The sequence below is a fragment of the Mustela lutreola genome, chromosome 1, assembly GCF_030435805.1.
Source record: "Mustela lutreola isolate mMusLut2 chromosome 1, mMusLut2.pri, whole genome shotgun sequence".
In the NCBI taxonomy this organism is placed as follows: domain Eukaryota; kingdom Metazoa; phylum Chordata; class Mammalia; order Carnivora; family Mustelidae; genus Mustela; species Mustela lutreola.
Window position 1 is genome coordinate 105,903,981 of NC_081290.1, and position 19,432 is coordinate 105,923,412.

General features: G+C 38.9%; 1 protein-coding gene across 4 annotated transcripts in view; it reads left to right on the top strand.

Annotated features, from left to right (window-relative positions):
* MANBA (mannosidase beta) overlaps window positions 1-19,432 on the top strand; it is a 122,839-nt gene that overhangs the window by 43,655 nt on the left and 59,752 nt on the right. For all 4 annotated transcript variants that reach the window (XM_059172008.1, XM_059172023.1, XM_059172032.1 and 1 more), the window contains one exon: window positions 106-216. In XM_059172008.1, coding sequence (XP_059027991.1) covers window positions 106-216 — 111 coding nt within the window. The remainder of the gene's footprint in view (window positions 1-105; window positions 217-19,432) is intronic.

Genomic DNA, 19,432 nt, shown 5'->3' on the forward strand with positions numbered 1-19,432 from the left:
TGTGCTTTAATCTATGAGACATTGATATCGTGCTCTTAATCACTATTTATTTTGTTAAAAATATGTCATAGATTACTTAGAATGACTTACATTGTTTCTTCAAAGAATGTTACCATAGAAACTTGGTGGCCTCATGGACATGGAAACCAGACGGGATACAACATGACATTTCTTTTTAAACTGGACGGAGGCTTAAGTATTGAAAAATCAGCTAAGGTAAGCTAATACTTTAAAATACTTTGTGAAGAAAAAATATATTTCTTGTTAAAATAGCAAAACATCTTTGTAGGAAAAGAAGAAACCAGCAAAACTCCTGTAACTTAATCACACAGAGACAGTCCCTAGTAACAGTTCTGTGCATTCCAAAGCTTCTCTGTGTGCATATGTGTGTGTATTTATATTTGTAAATGAATCAGACTTTACATATTATTTTATTTTATTTATCAATAATTCTCCTACTGTGTTTTTAAATTCTACATTCTATCAAATTAGTATATATATATATGTAATTTTAAAGCGCTGATACTACCAGAAGGTAATAGGGTAACTTGACCAATGCTTCCTGTTCCTATTTTCTGTTCCTCTGAATCAATCATTTTTAACTTTACCTCTTCATTTTCCCAAATAACCTGCTTCTACTGGTGCTTTCTAATTTTTCAGTTTGATGTATTACCTATTGACTTCAAACCTAGAAGATAAGGATATAGCTCTCTTATATGATTCTCTCTTTTGACCTCTTCTTAGTCCCCAGTGTACATATTTTGCCTCCCTCTGCCCATCCAGTGTTGTCAAATGGTCCTTTTTGTTAACTTAGTATTCAGTGTTTACATTATTATATTATGAATATACTGTTCAAAGCTGAATTGCATGGCATACTAAAATCATACTTCCTTTCCTTTGCAACTTTCTCTTTTCCTTAGACTTAATAATTGCCTCATGTTACTAGTTGCTTTTTTAAAAATCTTTTATCTTCCTCTAAATCATATACAAACTCTCTGACATACTTGAAATAACTTTTAAATTTAATCAGCTCACTAGGTGCTCTATCCATTGTTTATTGTTATTTTCATTTTTGTTCTCTGTAAAAACTCTTTCTTCCAGACCCATTTCTTCATCTCCTTGATCTTGCTTGGTTACTCTCTAGACCTTCTACTTAACTACAACAGTTAACTACAGTTAACTACAACAGTTAAGTCCTAGAACTTCCTTTTATTATTATTCTTAGAATTTTATTTATTTGTCCTCTGTGAATTCTTGGTATTCTCTTCATCTTTCTTCTGGATTAAACATGGAACCCTGTTTCTTTGGAGCCATGTTTCTCTCTTTTTTAAAATTTGACTTTCCATAGCTACTGATACATTATAGATTCCTGAGAAAGGCTGTGTAGGAAATAACATTTTTGAGAACTTTTTGAACATGCAAATACATAAAGTCTGTCTTCACAGTTATTTGATAGTTTGGCTAGGTATGGAAGTCTAGGTTGGAAATAATTCTCCTTCAGAATCTTGAAGACATTGCTTCATTAGCTTTCAGCTTTTCTATGTATGTTTTGAAATATAATTATATTCTAATTTTTGTTTTCTTGTACAGGACTATTTTTATTGGCTTCTAGAAGCTTTTAGGATTTCTTTATCTCTGATAATCTGAATTTAAAAATTTGAAAATGAGTAGATTTTTGTTGTTGTTCTTGTGCTAGTTATCCTTGTGGGTTCTTTGAATATAGAAACCAATCTGAAAGTTTTCTTGTATTATATCTTTTATAATTTTTCATTCATTATCTTTATTTTATTTTTTTGGTATAACTGTTAATCAGATATTGGACCTCCTGAACTGAGCAATATACCTCGATTTTCTTTTCTGTATTCTGTCTTATCTTTTTATTTTGTCTTCTGGTAGATTTAGTTGAGTTTATCTTCAGTTTTTATTCTTATTTTTATTTTTTAAAGATTTTATTTATTTATTTGACAGAGAGAGAACACAAGCAGGGAGAGTGGAAGAGGGAAAATCAGACTTGATCCCAGGACCCCAAGATCATAACCTGAGCTGAAGGTAGTTGCTTAATCAACTGAGCCACCCAGGTGCCCCTTATCTTCAGTTTTTAAAATTAGATACTTTAGGGCGCCTGGGTGGCTCAGTGGGTTAAGCCTCTGCCTTCGGCTCAGGTCATGATCTCAGGGTCCTGGGATTGAGGCCCGCATCGGGCTCTCCGCTCAGCGGGGAGCCTGCTTCCTCCTCTCTCTCTGCCTGCCTCTCTGCCTGCTTGTGATCTCTTTCTGTCAAATAAATAAATAAAATCTTTAAAAAAAAAAAAAATTAGATACTTTATTTTTGTTGTCACTTAAAAAAATCTCTAAAAAGTTATTTATTTATTTATAAAGATTTTATTTATTTATTTGACAGACAGAGATCACAAGTAGGCAGAGAAGCAGGCAGAGAGAGAGAGGGAGAAGCAGGCTCCCCGCTGAGCAGAGAGCCCGATGAGGGGCTCGATCCCAGGACCCTGAGATCATCACCTGAGCCGAAGGCAGAGGCTTTAATCCACTGAGCCACCCTAAAAAGTTTTTTATTTTTATTATTTTATTAATTTTTTAAAGGATCAATTTAAGAAATTAAAAAAATATATTTTATTTATTTGAGAGACTGCTCTCTCATGCAGGAGGGTACAAGCAGGGGTGGACAGGAGAGGCAGAAGCAGACTCCCTCCTGAGCAGGGAGCCTGATGCGGGGCTCAGTCCCAGGACCCTGAGATCATGACCTGGGCTGAAGGCAGATGCTTAACCATCTGAGCCACCCAGGCACCGCTTTTTTTTTTTTTTTTTTTTAAGTAATCTCCACACACAGCGTGGGGCTCACACTTAAAACCCCAAGATAAAAAGTCGCATGCTCTAACAACTGAGCCAGCGAGACTGTCCACATAAGTCCTATATAAGCTTCAATATTCATTATTCAGGTGGAAGCCCAGCTTTATCTTGTGGTGATACCCACCTGTCCGTAGTTATAGATCTTGTGTGTGTGTGTGTGTGTGTGTGTGTGTTTGCCAGGGAAGACATTCTCTATTCTCTTGCCTGGGGAATATAAGACTGGTTGTTACCATTCAGGGAGTCTAGTGGCAGAAGGGGACTCAATTTCTGACATGGAGCTACAGTTTCATCTGTTCCCCCTCTCACATTGTGCTTTATATGCTCAAGTCTCTCTGGTTCTGAAAGGCAAAACAATAGGTGAGCCTCAGGATCCCTTTTCCCAAAGCAATGTCCTTGAGTTCTGCTTTTAGAATTAAAACATCTTATATAGGTCATTGTACATAAAACTGCCTTTTCATGTTATTTAAAAAATTCTAAAATAGAGTCAAGATTGAAACTGGAGCTATCTAGAAAGGACAATGAGGGACAAAATCCCTGTACTCAAAAGTATTGCTCTCAAAGTACCTCTAGAAAAATCTCATCCAGTGCCTCCATCTGTCAGGGACCATTATTAAAAAAAGAATACAGGGCACCTCGTGGCTCGGTCAGTAAAACATCTGCCTTTAGCTCAGATCATGATCCCAGGATTCTGGGATCGGGTCCCACATTGGGCTGCCTGCTCAGCAAGGAGCCTGCTTCTCCCTCTCCCTCTCTCTCTCTGTCTTTCATGAATAAATGAATAAAATCTTTGAAAAAACTAACCATGATACCTTTATCACATCCATCTAGATTAATAAGAATTCTTTAAAAAAACATAAATTAAAAAATTAAAAATGCAATAAAAATGTTTCCCCCTGAAGGTATAACCATCTTTTTTGTCCCTAAATCTGTGAATAAACCTTGTGGTAACTTTAACTAGAGGATAGTGAAAGGAAAATTTGTCTTTAGTCTAAAGAAATGACTAGGTTCTGCCTGGTTTGGGGTACAGCACTAAGGATTGGAAAGAACTACACTTTGGAATTTATTAGCTATAGGCTACTTATTTAGTCTTTCTTTCTTTCTTTTTTTTTTTTTTTTAAGATTTTATTTATTTGACAGACAGAGATCACAAGTAGGCAGAGAGGCAGACAGAGAGAGAGGAAAGGAAGCAGGCTCCCTGCTGAGCAGAGAGCCCAGTGTAGGGCTCTATCCCAGGACCCTGGGATCACGACCTGAGCCAAAGGCAGAGGCTTTAACCCACTGAGCCACCGAGGTGCCCCCTTATTTAGTCTTTCAAGTGTCATTTCTGTATAGTAAAATGGGACAGTAAAAATGACATAACCTAATCTGGCTTGTAATAGTGTACAGTAAGTAGTAGCAATCTTAATCCCCTTCATAGGTCTCCTCCTTCCCCCATCATCAAGCTTTGGTGTTTGCAGTTGGCTGGGGTTATACTCTGGCATCATCTGTCATATTTGGTGTTACCTGTCCTTTGGGCCAGACACCATGTAATGTACCCTTTAGAAGATCATTATTTGTTTTTCTTTGTTTAATCATGCTCTGTATTTTCTGAACATTGTGAGTGTTTGTGAATGTGTGTGTGTGTCCACAGTGTATATAGGGAGAATGTCCTAGAGCCGTCTAAAGGGCCAAAACATTCACTCTTACTCTAACTCTCTTGGTACAAGATGTCTGCTCTCTCACATGTTGAGTTGTTATGTGTTACTTTGATGAAACAGGAATGTATGTGTTTTTCTGTTTGTGGGAAATAATTATTTTCATTCTGGCTAGCATGGTTGAATTATTGTTTATTACATTTAAAGTTACCATTTTTTGAATTGGCCAGCAAGGGGAGTGAAAGCTGTATTTTCCCATGCCTTTTGTTAATGTGTGTCTCTGAAGTGTACCCTTTGGCTGTGGTGACTATAGTTTTTTTTTTTTTTTTTTAATTTTACTTTTTCAGTGTTCCAAGATTCATTGTTTATGTACCACACCCAGTGCTCCATGCGATATGTGCCCTCCTTAATACCCATGACCAGGCTCACCATTCCCTACCCCACCCCCAAAACCCTGGTTTGTTTCTCAAAGTTCACAGTCTCTCATACTTCATCTCCCACTCCGATTTCCCCCAGTTCTCTTTTCCTTTCCTTCTCCTAATGTCCTCCATGTTATTCCTTATGTTCCACAACTAAATGAAACCGTATGATAATTCACTTTCTCTGCTTGACTTATTTCACTTAGCATAATCTCCTCCAGTCCCATCCATGTTGATACAAAAGTTGGGTATTCATTCTTTCTGATGGAGGCATAATACTTCATTGTATATATGGACCATATTTTCTTTATCCATTCGTCTGTCGAAGGGCATCTTGGTTCTTTCCACAATTTGGCGAGTGTGGCCTTTGCTGCTATGAACATTGGGGTAGAGATGGCCCTTCTTTTCAGTACATCTGTATTTTGGGGTAAATACCCAGTAGTGCAAATGCAGGGTCATAGGGTAGCTCTATTTTTAATTTCTTTTTTTTTTTTTTTTTTTTTTTTTTTTTTTAAAGATTTTATTTATTTATTTGACAGAGGGAGATCACAAGTAGGCAGAGAGGCAGGCAGAGAGAGAGAGGAGGAAGCAGGCTCCCCGCTGAGCAGAGAGCCCGATGCGGGACTCGATCCCAGGACCCTGAGATCATGACCTGAGCCGAAGGCAGCGGCTTAACCCACTGAGCCACCCAGGCGCCCCTCTATTTTTAATTTCTAAGGAATCTCCACACTGTTTTCCAAAGTGGCTACACCAACTTGCTTTCCCACCAACCATTTAAGAGGGTTGCCCTTTCCCTACATCCTCTCCAACACTTGTTGTTCACTGTCTTGTTAATTTTGGCCATTCTAACACCAGTGGTATCTGGTGGTATCTCAATGTGGTTTTGATTTGAATTTCCCTGATGGCTAATGATGATGAAAATTTTTCCATGTGTCTCCTAGCCATTTGTATGTCTTCTTTGGAGAAGTGTCTGTTCATGTCTTCTTCCCATTTTTTTGACATGATTATCTGTTTTGTATGTATTGAGTTTGAGGAGTTCTTTATAGATCTTGGATATCAGCCCTTTGTCTGTAGTGTCATTTGCAAATATCTTCTCCTATTCCATGGGTTGTCTCTTTGTTTTGTTGACTGTTTCCTTTGCTGTGCAGAAGCTTTTGATCTTGATGAAGTCCCCAAAGTTCATTTTTGCTTTTGTTTGCTTTGCCTTTGGAGATGTGTCTTGAAAGAAGTTGCTGTGGTCCATGGCAAAGAGGTTATTGTCTATATTCTCTAGGATTTTGATGGATTCCTGTCTCACATTGAAGTTATTTAACCATTTTGGGTTTGTTATTTTTGAGACTCATTCATTCACTAAATACTTAGGGAACATCTACTGGGTTTCAGCCATTTTATTAGACTCTGGTGGTAGAACGGTGAGTAAAACATTGTTTCCATTTCTCTCTGAGGTCTTAGTAAAGCTAACAATTTGGTTGGGAAATTAAATAATTAAACAAGCAATTGCAATTAATTGTAATAAGCACTCTAGAGAAATACAGAGTACTGTAGAAGGACCAGAGCAGGAGCATTCTGGGAAGATTCCCAGAGAAGGTGATACCTGTGTTCTCAAGGATGAGGCAAATTTGACCAAGCAGTGTGTAGCAAAGAGGCAGAGGAACAAGACTATGTTAGGGCCCAGGGACTTGTAGGAATATTGTGTGATTGTAGAGGTGAAAGTCATTTCAGTGTGGCTGAGTTTTAGTTTGAAGTAGCACAAGGGATGGTTTTGTAATGGTAGGCTACGGCAAGTTCATGCAGGGTCTGGTAAGCCATGTGAAGGAACTGGACTTGGCCACGAGGGCAGTGGGTATTCTCTGAAGGGTTTTAAGGAGACAGCCATGACCATATTTGTTTTACAAAGATTTTACAGATCAGATTGGAAGAATGACAAGAATAGGAGGCCAGTTAGAAGACTGTGGTGGTGATCCAGGCACAAAATGATGGTTGCTCGGTCAATAGACTAGCTGAGGAAGTAGATTTGAGAAAGATTTAGGAGTTAAAACCATCAGACTTGTTGATGTGGGGATGAGAGAGAGGAGTGGATTATTAATGGTTCTTAAGATGCTGGTTTGGGTTACTGAACAGATTGCATTTCTTTGAACTCAGTTACTCAGAAAGAAGAGCAAGTTTGAAGGGCAGTATGGGGTGCAAATTATTTCTGTGTTAGATGTGTTTTGTATGGAGTGATTAAGAGACACTTAAGGAATGATATTCAATGGGCATTTCATTATGTAGGTCTGGATTTAGGAATTGTGTCTGGATTAAAAAAGTAGATGCAGAAATCCACAGAATAAGTTAATGTCGTCATAGGAGGGGATGAACTACCTCAGGGACTGCAGGAGAGGAATGCTAGGACAAAGCTCGGCATCATTATAATTAAGCCAAGGTGGTGGGGAAGTCCATGGAAGAATCGAGGAAGAAATGACCAAAGAGGTAGAGGCAAACCAGTTGAGTGGGGAGTCACAGAAGCCAGAGGAAGAGGGTATTTTAAAAAGCAAAAATGTTTGGAGTGTCAAAAGCTGCAAGGAACTCCAGGAGTGAGAAAGAGCCTTAGGTTTGGTAATAAGTAGATGACTGTTGGACTCAACCAGAAGGAGTCAGATTGCAGTAGGTGGAGAAGTGCCTGAAGGTGAGGAAGTGGAGACAGAGAGAGTAGATGACTCTGTCTGATGGGAACCACCCCTGAGCCAAGTGGGAATGGTGGCCAGTTGGGGTCAGAAGAGTGGCTACATGTAGGAGACTGTGCAAATAGGTATATATAGCAAACTACCAAGACCCAGCTTTTTCATGGATGGTGGAAGGTAGTATACTTATAGCAAAGAGAAAAGCTAGAATGGATTGGCCTGAGTCCAGTGGAGTTGGAGTAGTGGGAACTCATGATTTTCAACATATGTAGATAAAAATAGAGCTATACAAATTTAAATGCATGTGTGTATATTTACAGATAGACATCCAGACACACATGCGCGCGCGCGCACACACACACACACACACACACACACACACATTTCCTAGCTCTTTTCAGGCCTTCCTAGTATCAGACTCTTGATTTCAGCTCAGGTCATGATCTCAGGGTTGTGAGATCAAGCCCCATGTTGGGGCTGCATGCTCAGTGGGGAGTCTGTTTAAGAGTCTCTTTCTTGGGGCACCTGGGTGGCTCAGTGGGTTGACCCACTGCCTTCGGCTCAGGTCATGATCTCAGAGTCCTGGGATGGAGCCCCACATTGGGCTCTCTGCTCAGTGGGGAGCCTGCTTCCCTCTCTCTCTCTCTGCCTTCCTCTCTGCCTACTTGTGATCTCTCTTTCTGTCAAATAAATATAAAATAAAAAAAAAAAAGATTCTCTTTGTTTCCCACCCCCCATGTGTGTACTTTCTCTCTCAAATAAATAAAATCTTAAAAAAAAAAAGAGGATGGAATAAGTTAAAAGGACACTGAAACTGTTTAATGTGCCCCCACTGGCCAAATCTGAGAAACTTGAGCATTAAAATAAAAAGCGGTAGTAAAAAGTTATAACCCATTTAACAAGTAAATGAGAGGAAGGAAAGTGATTCCTTAAAGTGGAATATCAACTGATAAATGTAGAAGGAATAATGGAGCTAGAATAATAATAATTTGATAACTACTATAGTTGTAAGTAATTCAAGTAAGAAATATGAATGGATGCTAAAACTGAGGCATGAAATAATGAGATATTTATATAGCCTCAAAGCATCTCTCAACAAAATATTTACAATTATAATGGAGAAAAAAACACAGTGGGGATATCTAGCAGACACTATCTTGATTAAGTGGTTAAGGTTATCACCACCAATATGACAAAGTGACATGGTGTCCACCCAACAAGCCGGAAAGAGGAATATGGCATCACTTCTGTGACAGTCCAGTGAAAGCAGATAACCTGGATCTAATCCTAAGGTAGCAGCATCAGGCAGTCTCAAATTGAGCTCCATGAGCTAAAACCTTCAAATGTACTTCAGTCTACAGTAATCTTAAAAAATGTCAAAGAAGGGTAGGGAACTATTCTACATTTAAAGAGACTACAGAGATATCACACCTGAGTGCAGTGCCTGATCTTTTTTCCCTATAAACAGTATCATTGGGACAACTGAAAAAACTTGAGTGGGGTCCCTGGGTGGAGGGTATTCAGTTCTTTGTACTGCCTTTGCAACTTTTCTGTTAAGTTCAAATGTTGCAACACAAGAAGGAACACCATTAAGAGAATGAAGAGCAATGACAACAAAATCCTGACTGGAAAGAGCCAGAGACAGGGCAAGACTGAAAACAGTTCAAAACCAGAGAGGTGTTCAGGGGCAAAATCTCTGATAAGGTAGGGGATGACATCACCACACTAGTGAATGGATTCAGTGGGGGAGGAAGGGCTCTGTTATCTTGCCGTAGGGGTTAAAGATAAAATAACATATGTAGAGGAAAGGATGGAGCTTAAAGGTGGAAGTAAGTTTGAAGATCCCTAGGACCACTTCAGGTATAATTTCTTTCTGTGGGAATTGCAAGCTCTTCTTTCAGCAGAGTCTTAAGAGGAAAAGTGAACCTTAGCAAGAAAGTTTAGGGAGTTCTGCTCAGGTAACTGTTTCTTCTCCTGGGCACTAGGATATAATGTCTTGTTGAGAGGAATGGGGGGCAAGTGAGAAATTTGAGAAAGTTAAGTCTTGAGATAGCTGCTATAGAGAAAAGCTAGAAGGGGTTAAGGCAACATGGCAGGATTCTGGGACAAGAATTGAGGGCTCATCTGAGGCTGAGAACGGAATCTCTTTATCTGAAAGTTGGTATACCTTCACTTTGGATAAAGTACTGATTTCTGTTTAGGACATGTTAGGGTGGTTTGATGGTGTTTTATAAGGTGTCTTGGTGTGTGGTTTGAAATTGTTTTCTGGACCCTCCACCAACCCTGCTTGTACACATGCTAATGAAATTCCTTGTATTTGAGCAACAGGTTAAAGTTTGAGGTGAGGATTGGGTCTAAAACTAGGTATCTTTCCCTGCTGTGGTTTTTGAAATTATCTTATTTCTAGAATGTTCTATGTCATGTAAGAGTCTTAAGGTACTGTTTTAGTTAGCCTGTTAAAACCTTACTGTAACATTTAAATCAGTGTTGTATTCTGCTCATTAGAAGGCTTAGAAGATAGCCATGAAGGTGATTAAAGAAAAAAGAGGATAAAAGAATAAGGTGATTTACCTCAGAGAGCTGAGGACATGTTTGCTAATTCTTTTTTTTTTTTTTTAAGATTTTATTTATTTATTTGACAGAGAAGTCATAAGTAGGCAGAGAGGCAGACAGAGGGGGATGGGAAGCAGGATGGAAGCTGGCTCCCCGCTGAGCAGAGAGCCTGAAGAATGTGGAGCTCAATCCCAGGACCCTGAGATCATGACCTGAGCAGAAGGCAGAGGCTTAACCTACTGAGCCACCCAGGCGCCCCTACATTTGCTAATTCTTTAACTTGTTATTCATGAAATTTTTCATTCATCTGTAATAGGGAAGGGTAGGATGAGGAAGTGAATTTAGAGTGGAGCCTGTGACACCAAGGCCACCCATGGGAGTGGCTATGTGGTGGTGGTGGCAAGGTTGTACACCCTAGAATGGGCCACAGAGGAACACCTTAGCATGCGCTTGCAGTGGGAATGTTGAAGAGTATTTATGTTCATTTGTCCGTTAGACTAGGATGGTAGAGGCTAATCAGAGGATCTCTTGCACATCCCCACAATTCTGATTGCTCAGAAGAGAAAACCGGAATGAAATAAAAATTTGAGTTTACTGCAAGTTTTAGGAATCAGTGTTTGCCTTTGAAATTTAGATTAATGGTATAGACTAATTTCACATTTTGTAAGTGAGAAATAATACCTATTTGACCTTTCCAGGGTGGTTTTTACAGGGAATTCAGTACTTGCCAGCCCTAAATTTCTTCATGTTTTCAGATGGTTTCAGACTTGCTAGTGTTTCAACAAGCAAGGAGTTGACAGGGGTCTCTTAGTCTAACTTCTTTGGTGGGAATGTGTCAGATTGGGGTTTCTTTTCTTGTCTTGTTAAACTGAAGTCTAGTTGACACACAATGTTCCGTTATTTCCAGGTGTATAATATAGAGTTCAGATAACTCTGTACACTATGCTGTGTTCACTAAGTGGAGCTACTGTCTGTCACCATGTGACACTCCTACAATACCATTGACTATATTCCCTATGCTGTGCCTTTTATGTTCGCGACTTACTCATTCCGTAACTGGAAGCCTGCACCTCCCACTCCCCTTCACCTATTTTACCCATCCTCACACCCCCTCCTGTCCTGTCTGGCAGTGGTCAGTTGGTTCTCTGTTTTTATGGATCTTGGTTTTTTTTTGTGTGTGTGGTTGGTTGTTTTTTCTTTTCTGCTCTTATTTGTTTGTTCTGGCTTTTAGATTCCATGTGTAAGCGAAATCATATGGTATTTGTCTTTCTCTGACTTACTTCACTTAACATAATACCCTCTAGGCCCATCCATGTTGCCAGAGTGGAATTTCTTTTTATTTTCTGTTTATTGTGAAGTATAACACACATACAGAAAACTCTACAGAACATGTGAAACATGTGTGAAATGCTGGATGAGGGATTAGAAAAAGAATTATGTTACACTTATCCTGATCAAGAAATAGAACAATTGCTAGTACCTCTGAAGCTCCCCCTCCCCCTTTGTGAGCGTCCCCAATCACTGCGCCTTTGTCCTTCCCGAAGATCCACTCTCCTGCCTTCTCACTCTAGTGTACTTTTGTCTGTCTTTAACCTTTATGTATATGGAACCACATGGTATATATTCTTTTGTGTCTGGCCAACTTGGCTCGACATTATACTTGTGGTGTTTAGGTATGTAGTTATATATAGCTGTAGTTTGTTTATACTGTTGTGTTATATTTCAATGTATTATACATTCTACTGTTGAAATTTAGGTAGTTTACAGGTTTGGCTATTCTGAGTAATGCTACTGTGAACATTATTATTATTATTATTTTTATGTTATGTTAGTCACCATACAGTCCATCATTAGTTTTTGATGGAATGTTCCATGATTCATTGTTTGCGTATAACACCCAGTGCTCTGTGCCGTCTATGCCCTTCTTAATGCCCATCACCAGGGTCACCCCTCCCTGCCACTTCCTGCCCCTCTAAAAACCCTGTGAACATTAATGATGATCAGTCAGAGCACAACGTTTGTGCTGGGACCGGAATCACTGGATCACAGGGGACACGTAGGTCAGCTTTGAGAGAGCCTGCTGAACTGCCTTCCAGAGGGCTTAGGTTTCACTTCTACTGCCCACGCTCATGTGCCCCCCAGCGCTAGCTGTTGTGTCAGGACTTCTGTTCTCCTCACAGACACCTCCTTATCTCACCTCAGTGGCTCTGGTATCCTGACAGTTCTGTTGTTACCTTGGGCTTGCTCTATGTAAAACTGTTCCTATTTTGAAGCTATCTTATTGTAATCCATCTTGCTTCAGTTTTATATCTTTCATGCCTCTCTTCCACTGAGATTAGACATACTCATTTTTAAAAAGATTTTATTTACTTAAGAGAGAGAAAGAAAGCACACAAGCAGGGGGAACAGCAGGCAAAGGGAGAAGCAGGCTCCCCGAAGAGCAGGGAGACCTGACGTGGAACTCGATCCCAGGGCCCTGTGGCAGACGCTTAAGCAATTGAGCCACCCACATGCCCAGACATAAGGGTATTTTATTTTTTGTTAACTCAGTCTGTCTCAAGACAGCAGCACAGTTAACTCAGACAAAAAGGCCTTGGAGAAGTTAGGAATTTTGGATGCAGCCCATGCAGCAGAGATGTACTGGGTCTAATAGGAGGGGAAAGGGCTGACTACATTTCTTTGTGAACAGGGAAGAATATCTTGACATTCTTTTTGATAATATTTGATATTTGATAATATTTGATATTTGATAATATTTTTTTGACTGAATGACTGAACTTTTTTTATTGTTGAAAGGAATAACTTTGAGGTTATTCATACTGTAGGTATGAAGGGAGGTCATATGAAGAAAATATAGGAAATTTAAAAATAAATTATAAAGTAAAAGCTAGGCATTGGGCTCTTATAAATTCTGTCCAATATGTCATTTCACAGGGACCCTAAAGTGCAAGTTTGGTAGAGTCAGCTTGCTTTTAACAAAGGAAGTTTTGTGTATACATTTAGTGGGAAAGGCTGCTCTGGGTAAATGAGATTAAAAAAAATCTTCCTAATCACTGTTTTGCCATCTTCTGCCCAGGTTAATTGAATATTTTTATCCTACTAATTGATTATACTGAATTCCTACCTAATACATGTCAAAGACATAATAAGTACGTTTGAAGGACTATTACAGTTTAACCTTTCTAGAACAATAGTAAATCAATTAGTTGGTATTTCTCTTTAGCACAACTTATTTTGTGTCTCTCATGTAGTCCCTGTGTAAGGTAAATCTTGCTAAAAGCAACAGAAAGCAGTTGTTTGTATTTGTCTTAGCATCAAGATTCTCTAATTAAATTATGTAGGGAAATAGACAATGTAGTAATATGTATTCCAGAATTAGAAATTATTTTGCGCAGTTCCTAAACCAGAAGAGATAAAAAACTGCCCCTAGCTATTACAATTAGAAAATGATGGAGATTTATTCCTTTTTTTTTTTTTTTTTTTCCCAAATTTTGCTTTGTTCTTTGTTTCTTAAGTTCCCAGTTTCATCTTTGCAGTATCTGCAGGGCAGAAAGAGAGCACAATGCCTGTGAGATTTTTTCTTTTCTTTTTCTTTCTAAATGCTGCTTTTGGCTCTTTAAAGACCTTACAAGTACATAGCCAAAAAAATGTGGAATTCAGAATAATCAAGGTCTATTTCTGACTACTTCGTACATCTGATCAGTACTGAGAGTTCACAGAGATTGTGAAGTATGTCACCCTCTGTGGGTCTCTGGTTTCCTAGGGCAACTGTAACAAATGGAGTAGCTTAGAACAAAAACAATTTAATTTCTCGTAGTCCTGGAGGCTCAAAGTCCAAAATCAAGGTGTTGGCAGGCCATGTTCCTTCTAAAGGCTCCAAGATGGATCCTTCATTGCCTCTTCCAGATTCTGGTGGTTGCGGTAATCCTTGGCATTTCTTGGCTTATAGTTGGGTTACTCAAATCTCTGTTTCTCTCATCATATGGCCTTCTCTGTGTATGTGTGTGTCTCTGCTTTTCTTACAAGGATGGCAGCCTTTGGATTAGGGTCTATCCTAAGCCAGTATAACCTCATTTTAATAACTAATTATATCTGTAAAGACCCTATTTGCAAATAAGGTCACATTTGAGTTTCTGAGTGATTTGAATTTTGAAGGACACTGTTCATCTCAGTAAATTTCCCTTTTTTTTTTTTTTTTTTTTTAAAGATTTTATTTATTTGAGAAAGAGAGGGAGTGCACAAGCAGGGAGAGGGACAAAAGGAGAGGGTTAAACAGACTCCCCACTGAGCAGGGAGCCTGACTCGGGCTCGATCCCAGGACCCCAAGACCATGACCTGAGCCCAAGGCAGACACTTAATGGACTGAGTCACCCAGGCGCCCCCCACCCTTTTGTCTTTCCAACTGTCACATTTTAATTAAATATTTCCAAAATGGCTGTGGATAGCAGCTTACCCAGACTGGGTCATGGGAGCAGTTAGCCCTGGGTACAGGCAGTAAGTGGGTGCATTATGTGTATTAGTGTGTCTGGCAATTCTGTACAATGTCAGTGATTAAATACTCTTCCCTGCAGAATCTTTTGTTGGTTTAAGTTTTATCCATCTGTGCAATTATTCTTGAGTTTTAATAACATATATGTAGGCTTCAATTAGCGCATTTTTATTATTAACTCTTTAATAAATGTTACATTTTACATGGACATAAATTTGGAGAACTCTTAGTTATATAGTTGTCCCCAGGATCATGGAGACTCAGCTGCATATAGTCATTTTGAAAGTAAGTTTATAATAGTTTAAAACAGTTTAAACTTGTTTTGGAATGGTTTGTGTCCCTAGTCTCTGTCTTCTTACATATTGTTGCATTTAAAAGTAGATTAGAAACAACAATAGCAGAGTGATTATAAAAAAACAGAAACTAAACATGAGCTACTTCAGTGTGACCTAAAGCTTAAAATTTTAATATAGAAATAATTGATAAGCTGAACTTGAGTAAAATTAGAAACTTCTGGGGCAGTACCTGGGTGACTCAATCAGTTGGGCATCCAACTCTTGATTTTGGCTCTGGTCATGATTTTAGGGTCGTGATATTGAGCCCCACATCAGTCTTCACACTCTGAGGGAGTTAGGCTGGAAGTCCTTTCTCTCCCTCTCTTAAGCCCCTCTCCCGGCTTGCACTTGTACTCTCTCTCTCTCAAATAAAAAATCTTAAAAAAAATTCAGAACAACTTCTCTGCCAAAGACAATGTCGAGAGAATAAGAAAACAAGTCACAGATGGGAGAAAATGTTTGCGAAAGACATATCTTGTTAAACAAAATACACGAAGAACTATTAAAACTCAGCAGTAAGAAAATAAACCAATTTTTAAAAAGATGGACTAAAGACCGTAGCAAACTTGAAGAGATACAGATGGCAAATAAACATATGAAAAGATAATCCACATCACATGTCATTAGGAAAATGCAAATTTAAATAGGATGGCACTATACACCCTTTAGAATGGCCAAAACATGGGGCACCTGGGTGTCTTAGGTCATGATCTTGGGGTCCTGCGTTGGCACCCTGCATCAGGCACCCTGCTCAGTGGGGAGTCTGCTTCTCCCTGTCACTCTGACCCTTCTCCCTGCTCATGATCTCACTTGCTCACTGGCTTGCTCGTGCTCTCTGTCAAGTGAATAAATAAAACAAACAAACAAACAAAAAAAGGCCAAAACCTGGAACACTGACAGTTCTAAATGCCGGTGAGGATATGCAGCCACAGGAACTCTCTTTCATCACTGGTGGGAATGCAGAGTGGTACATACAGTCACTTTGGAAGACAGTGTGGTGGTTTCTTATAAAACGAAACATACTCTTACCAAATGATCCAGCAGTTGATCTGCTTACTATCCAAAGGACTGAAAACGTATGTCCACACAAAATCTGTACATTGCTGTTTACATTAGGTTCATTCCTAATTGCCAAAAGTTAGAAGCAACCAGGAAGTTTTTCAGTAAGTGAAGTGATAAGTAAACCTGGTGGATCCAGACAATGGACTGTTTATTATTCAGTGTTGAAAAGAGCTATTAGCTCTGAAAAGACTTGGAGGAAGCTTAAATGATGATTACCCGGTGAAAGATGCCAGTCTGAAAGGGCCCATATGGCATGACTCCATGTATGTGACATTCTGGAAAAGATGAAACTGTGGAAGTGGTAAAAAGATCAGTGGTTGCTAGGGACTGTGGGGAGGAGGGAGAGGGGAAGGGGTGGTGCATATTGGATTTTGAGGGCAGTGGAACTACTCTGTATAACAATACAGGTTTATTAGTTGTAAGTAATGTACCACCATAGTGGAGGATGCTGGTCATGGGGAAGGCCATGCACTGTGGGGGCAAAGAGTATATGAGAAGTTTTTTTACTTTCCCCTAAATTTTGCCATGAATCTTAACTGCTCTAAAAAAATAAAGTCTGTAAAAAAAAAAAACTTGGGGGAAAGTGTGAACTGAGATGTAGAATATATAATATTTTGTTTGGTAAGTGGATATTTGAATTGATATATGAAATATTTTACTAGTTTTAATATCTTTAGAATTGAAATTCTTTATTTGTTAATTTTTTTCTTCCAAATTTTTATTTAAATTCTAGTTAGTTAATGTATAGTGTAATATAGGTTTCTGGAATAGAATTTAGTGATTCACTCCAGTGCTCATGGAAACACCCATGAGCACTGTGCTCATTTAACAAGTGCCCTTCTTAATACCCATCACCCATTTAGCCCATCCCCATCCACCTTCCACCATCAACCCTCAGTTTGTTCTCTATCATTGAGAATCTTTTATGGTTTGCTTCCCTTTCTCTTTCTTTTTCCCTTCCCATATTTCATCTGTTTTGTTTCTTAAATTCCACATATGAGTGAAGTCATATGGTACTTGTCTTTCTTTGACTGACTTACCCCATTTAGCATAAAACCCACTACTTCCATCCATGTTGCAAATGGCAAGATTGCTTTTTTTTAAGATTTATTTATTTATTTTGGTGGGGAGGGACAGAAGGACAGAATGAAACAGACTCCCCTCTGAGCATGGAGCCAACATAGGACTCGATTCCACAACCCTGAGATCATGACCTGATTTAAAGGCAGAGGCTTTAACCCACGGAGCCACCCAGGTGCCCTGAGTTCATTCTTTTTGATGGCTGAATAGTATTACATTTTATATGTATTTACCACATCTTCTTTATTCATCAGTCAGTGAACATCTGGGTTATTTCCATAATTTGGCTATTGTTTATAGAACAGGGTGCATATGGCCCTTCAAATATGTGCTTTTTTATCCTTTGGGTAAATACCTAGTAGTACAGTTGTGGGATTGTAGGGTAGTTCTATCTTTAACTTTTGGAGGAAGCCCCATGCTGATTTCCAGAATGGCTCTATCAGTTTGTATTCCCACCAACAGTGTAAGGAGGTTTCCCTTTCTCCACATCTTCACCAACATCTTTTGTTTCCTGTGTTGTTACTTTTAGCCATTCTGACAGGTGTGAGGTGATATCTCACTCATCATATGGCTTTGATTTGTATTTCCCTGATGATGAGTGATGTTGAGCATCTTCTCATGTGTCTGTTGGCCATCTGAATGTCTTCTTTGGAAAAATGTGTATTCATGTCTTCTGCCCATTTCTTAACTGGATTATTTGTTTTTTGGGTGTTCAGTCTCGAATGTTCTTTATAGATTTTGGATATTAACCCTTTATCAGATGTATCATTTGCAGATTTCTTATCCCCTTCCATCAGTTGCCTTTTAGTTTTGTTGATTGTGCAGAAGCTTTTCATCTTGATGAAGTTCCAGTAGTTCATTTTTGCTTTTGTATCCCTTGCCCCTGGCAACATGTCTAATAAGAAGTTGCTGTGGCTGAGGTCAAAGAGGTTGCTGCCTGTATTCTTCTCTCGGATTTTGATGGATTCCTGTCTCACATTGAGGTTTTTCATCCATTTTGAGTCTATTATTGTGTATGCTGTAAGGAAATGGTCCAGTTTCATTCTTCTGCATGTGGCAGTCCCAATTTTCCCAACACCATATGTTGAAGAGACTCGTTTTTCCATTGGATATTCTTTCCTGCTTTCTTGAAGATTAGTTAACCATTCCCACAACTGTGGGAATTGTTAATTGTTTTAAAACTATCAGTGTATGTTTTAGTAGTGGCAGATATTAAAAAAACCAAAATGCCCTGGAATTCTTTTTTTTTTTTTAAGATTTTATTTATTTATTTGACAGAGAGAGAGAGAGAGATCACAAATATGCAGAGAGGCAGGCAGAGAGAGGGGAGAAGCAGGCTCCCTGCTGAGCAGAGAGCCCGATGTGGGACTTGATCCCAGGACCTGGAGATCATGACTTGAGCTGAAGGCAGAGGCTTAACCCACTGAGCCACCCAGGCACCCCTACTTGGAATTCTTTTTGTTAACACTTCAGATGCTTCATAGAGATCAAATCTAACTCTGTATAAAAGATTTGTCTGTATAAAAGGTGATAAGAATTGATATAAAAAAGTCATTCTTGTATTTCTGGAAAGGCTGCAGCTGACCTCACAGAGGGTACCTTGAAACAACTGGATGCTTGTTTCATAAACCTCTGTTGTGATCAGTGACAGGAGGGTGCTGCATATGTGGCCAATATTTGCGGTGGAGTTCATACAGGAATTCAAGAGATTAATCTCATATTTGATTTCTATCTTCTGGAAATCATTCTCTGAACCTTGTGAAGTTTTCTTTTTGGGAAACATTTCTTCATGTGTGATGTTTTGTGAACTTTGGAAAAGTTTTATTCATTCTTTTAAATCTCATTGTTGGAAAAAGCTAGACGAGATGGAGTGCTCATTAGGAGGCAAGGATACAGTAAATTTTGAAAAGTTAATCTTCACTTTGAAGTACTCTGTGATCCAAAGACATGTGGATGCATGAGAATCCGCTCAGAGTTTGTCCTCTGCTACTACAGTTTTCCTCTTTTGAATTATCTTTCTTTTTTCCTGTGTAGAATTTTAGTTGAGGTTAATCAGATACAAACATTATTTATAAATAGCCAGAATCTGCCTTGAACAATGTACAGTGAAATACCAAGCTTTCAAACTTTTCTTTGAAGATAAGCACACAGAAATTTTGGTGAAGGCTATTTACTGTGCAACAACAAAATGTAAGGAAATGAACATTTACATAGAAAAAAAGAATCAAATTCTGAAGAAGAGTGTCAGGGGGAGCAACAAAAGATGAGCTCTTACAGTGCCCAGAGGAATCGAAACAGCTGTGTTGAATATCCCAGTCATTTTCACCAAGAACTGGATA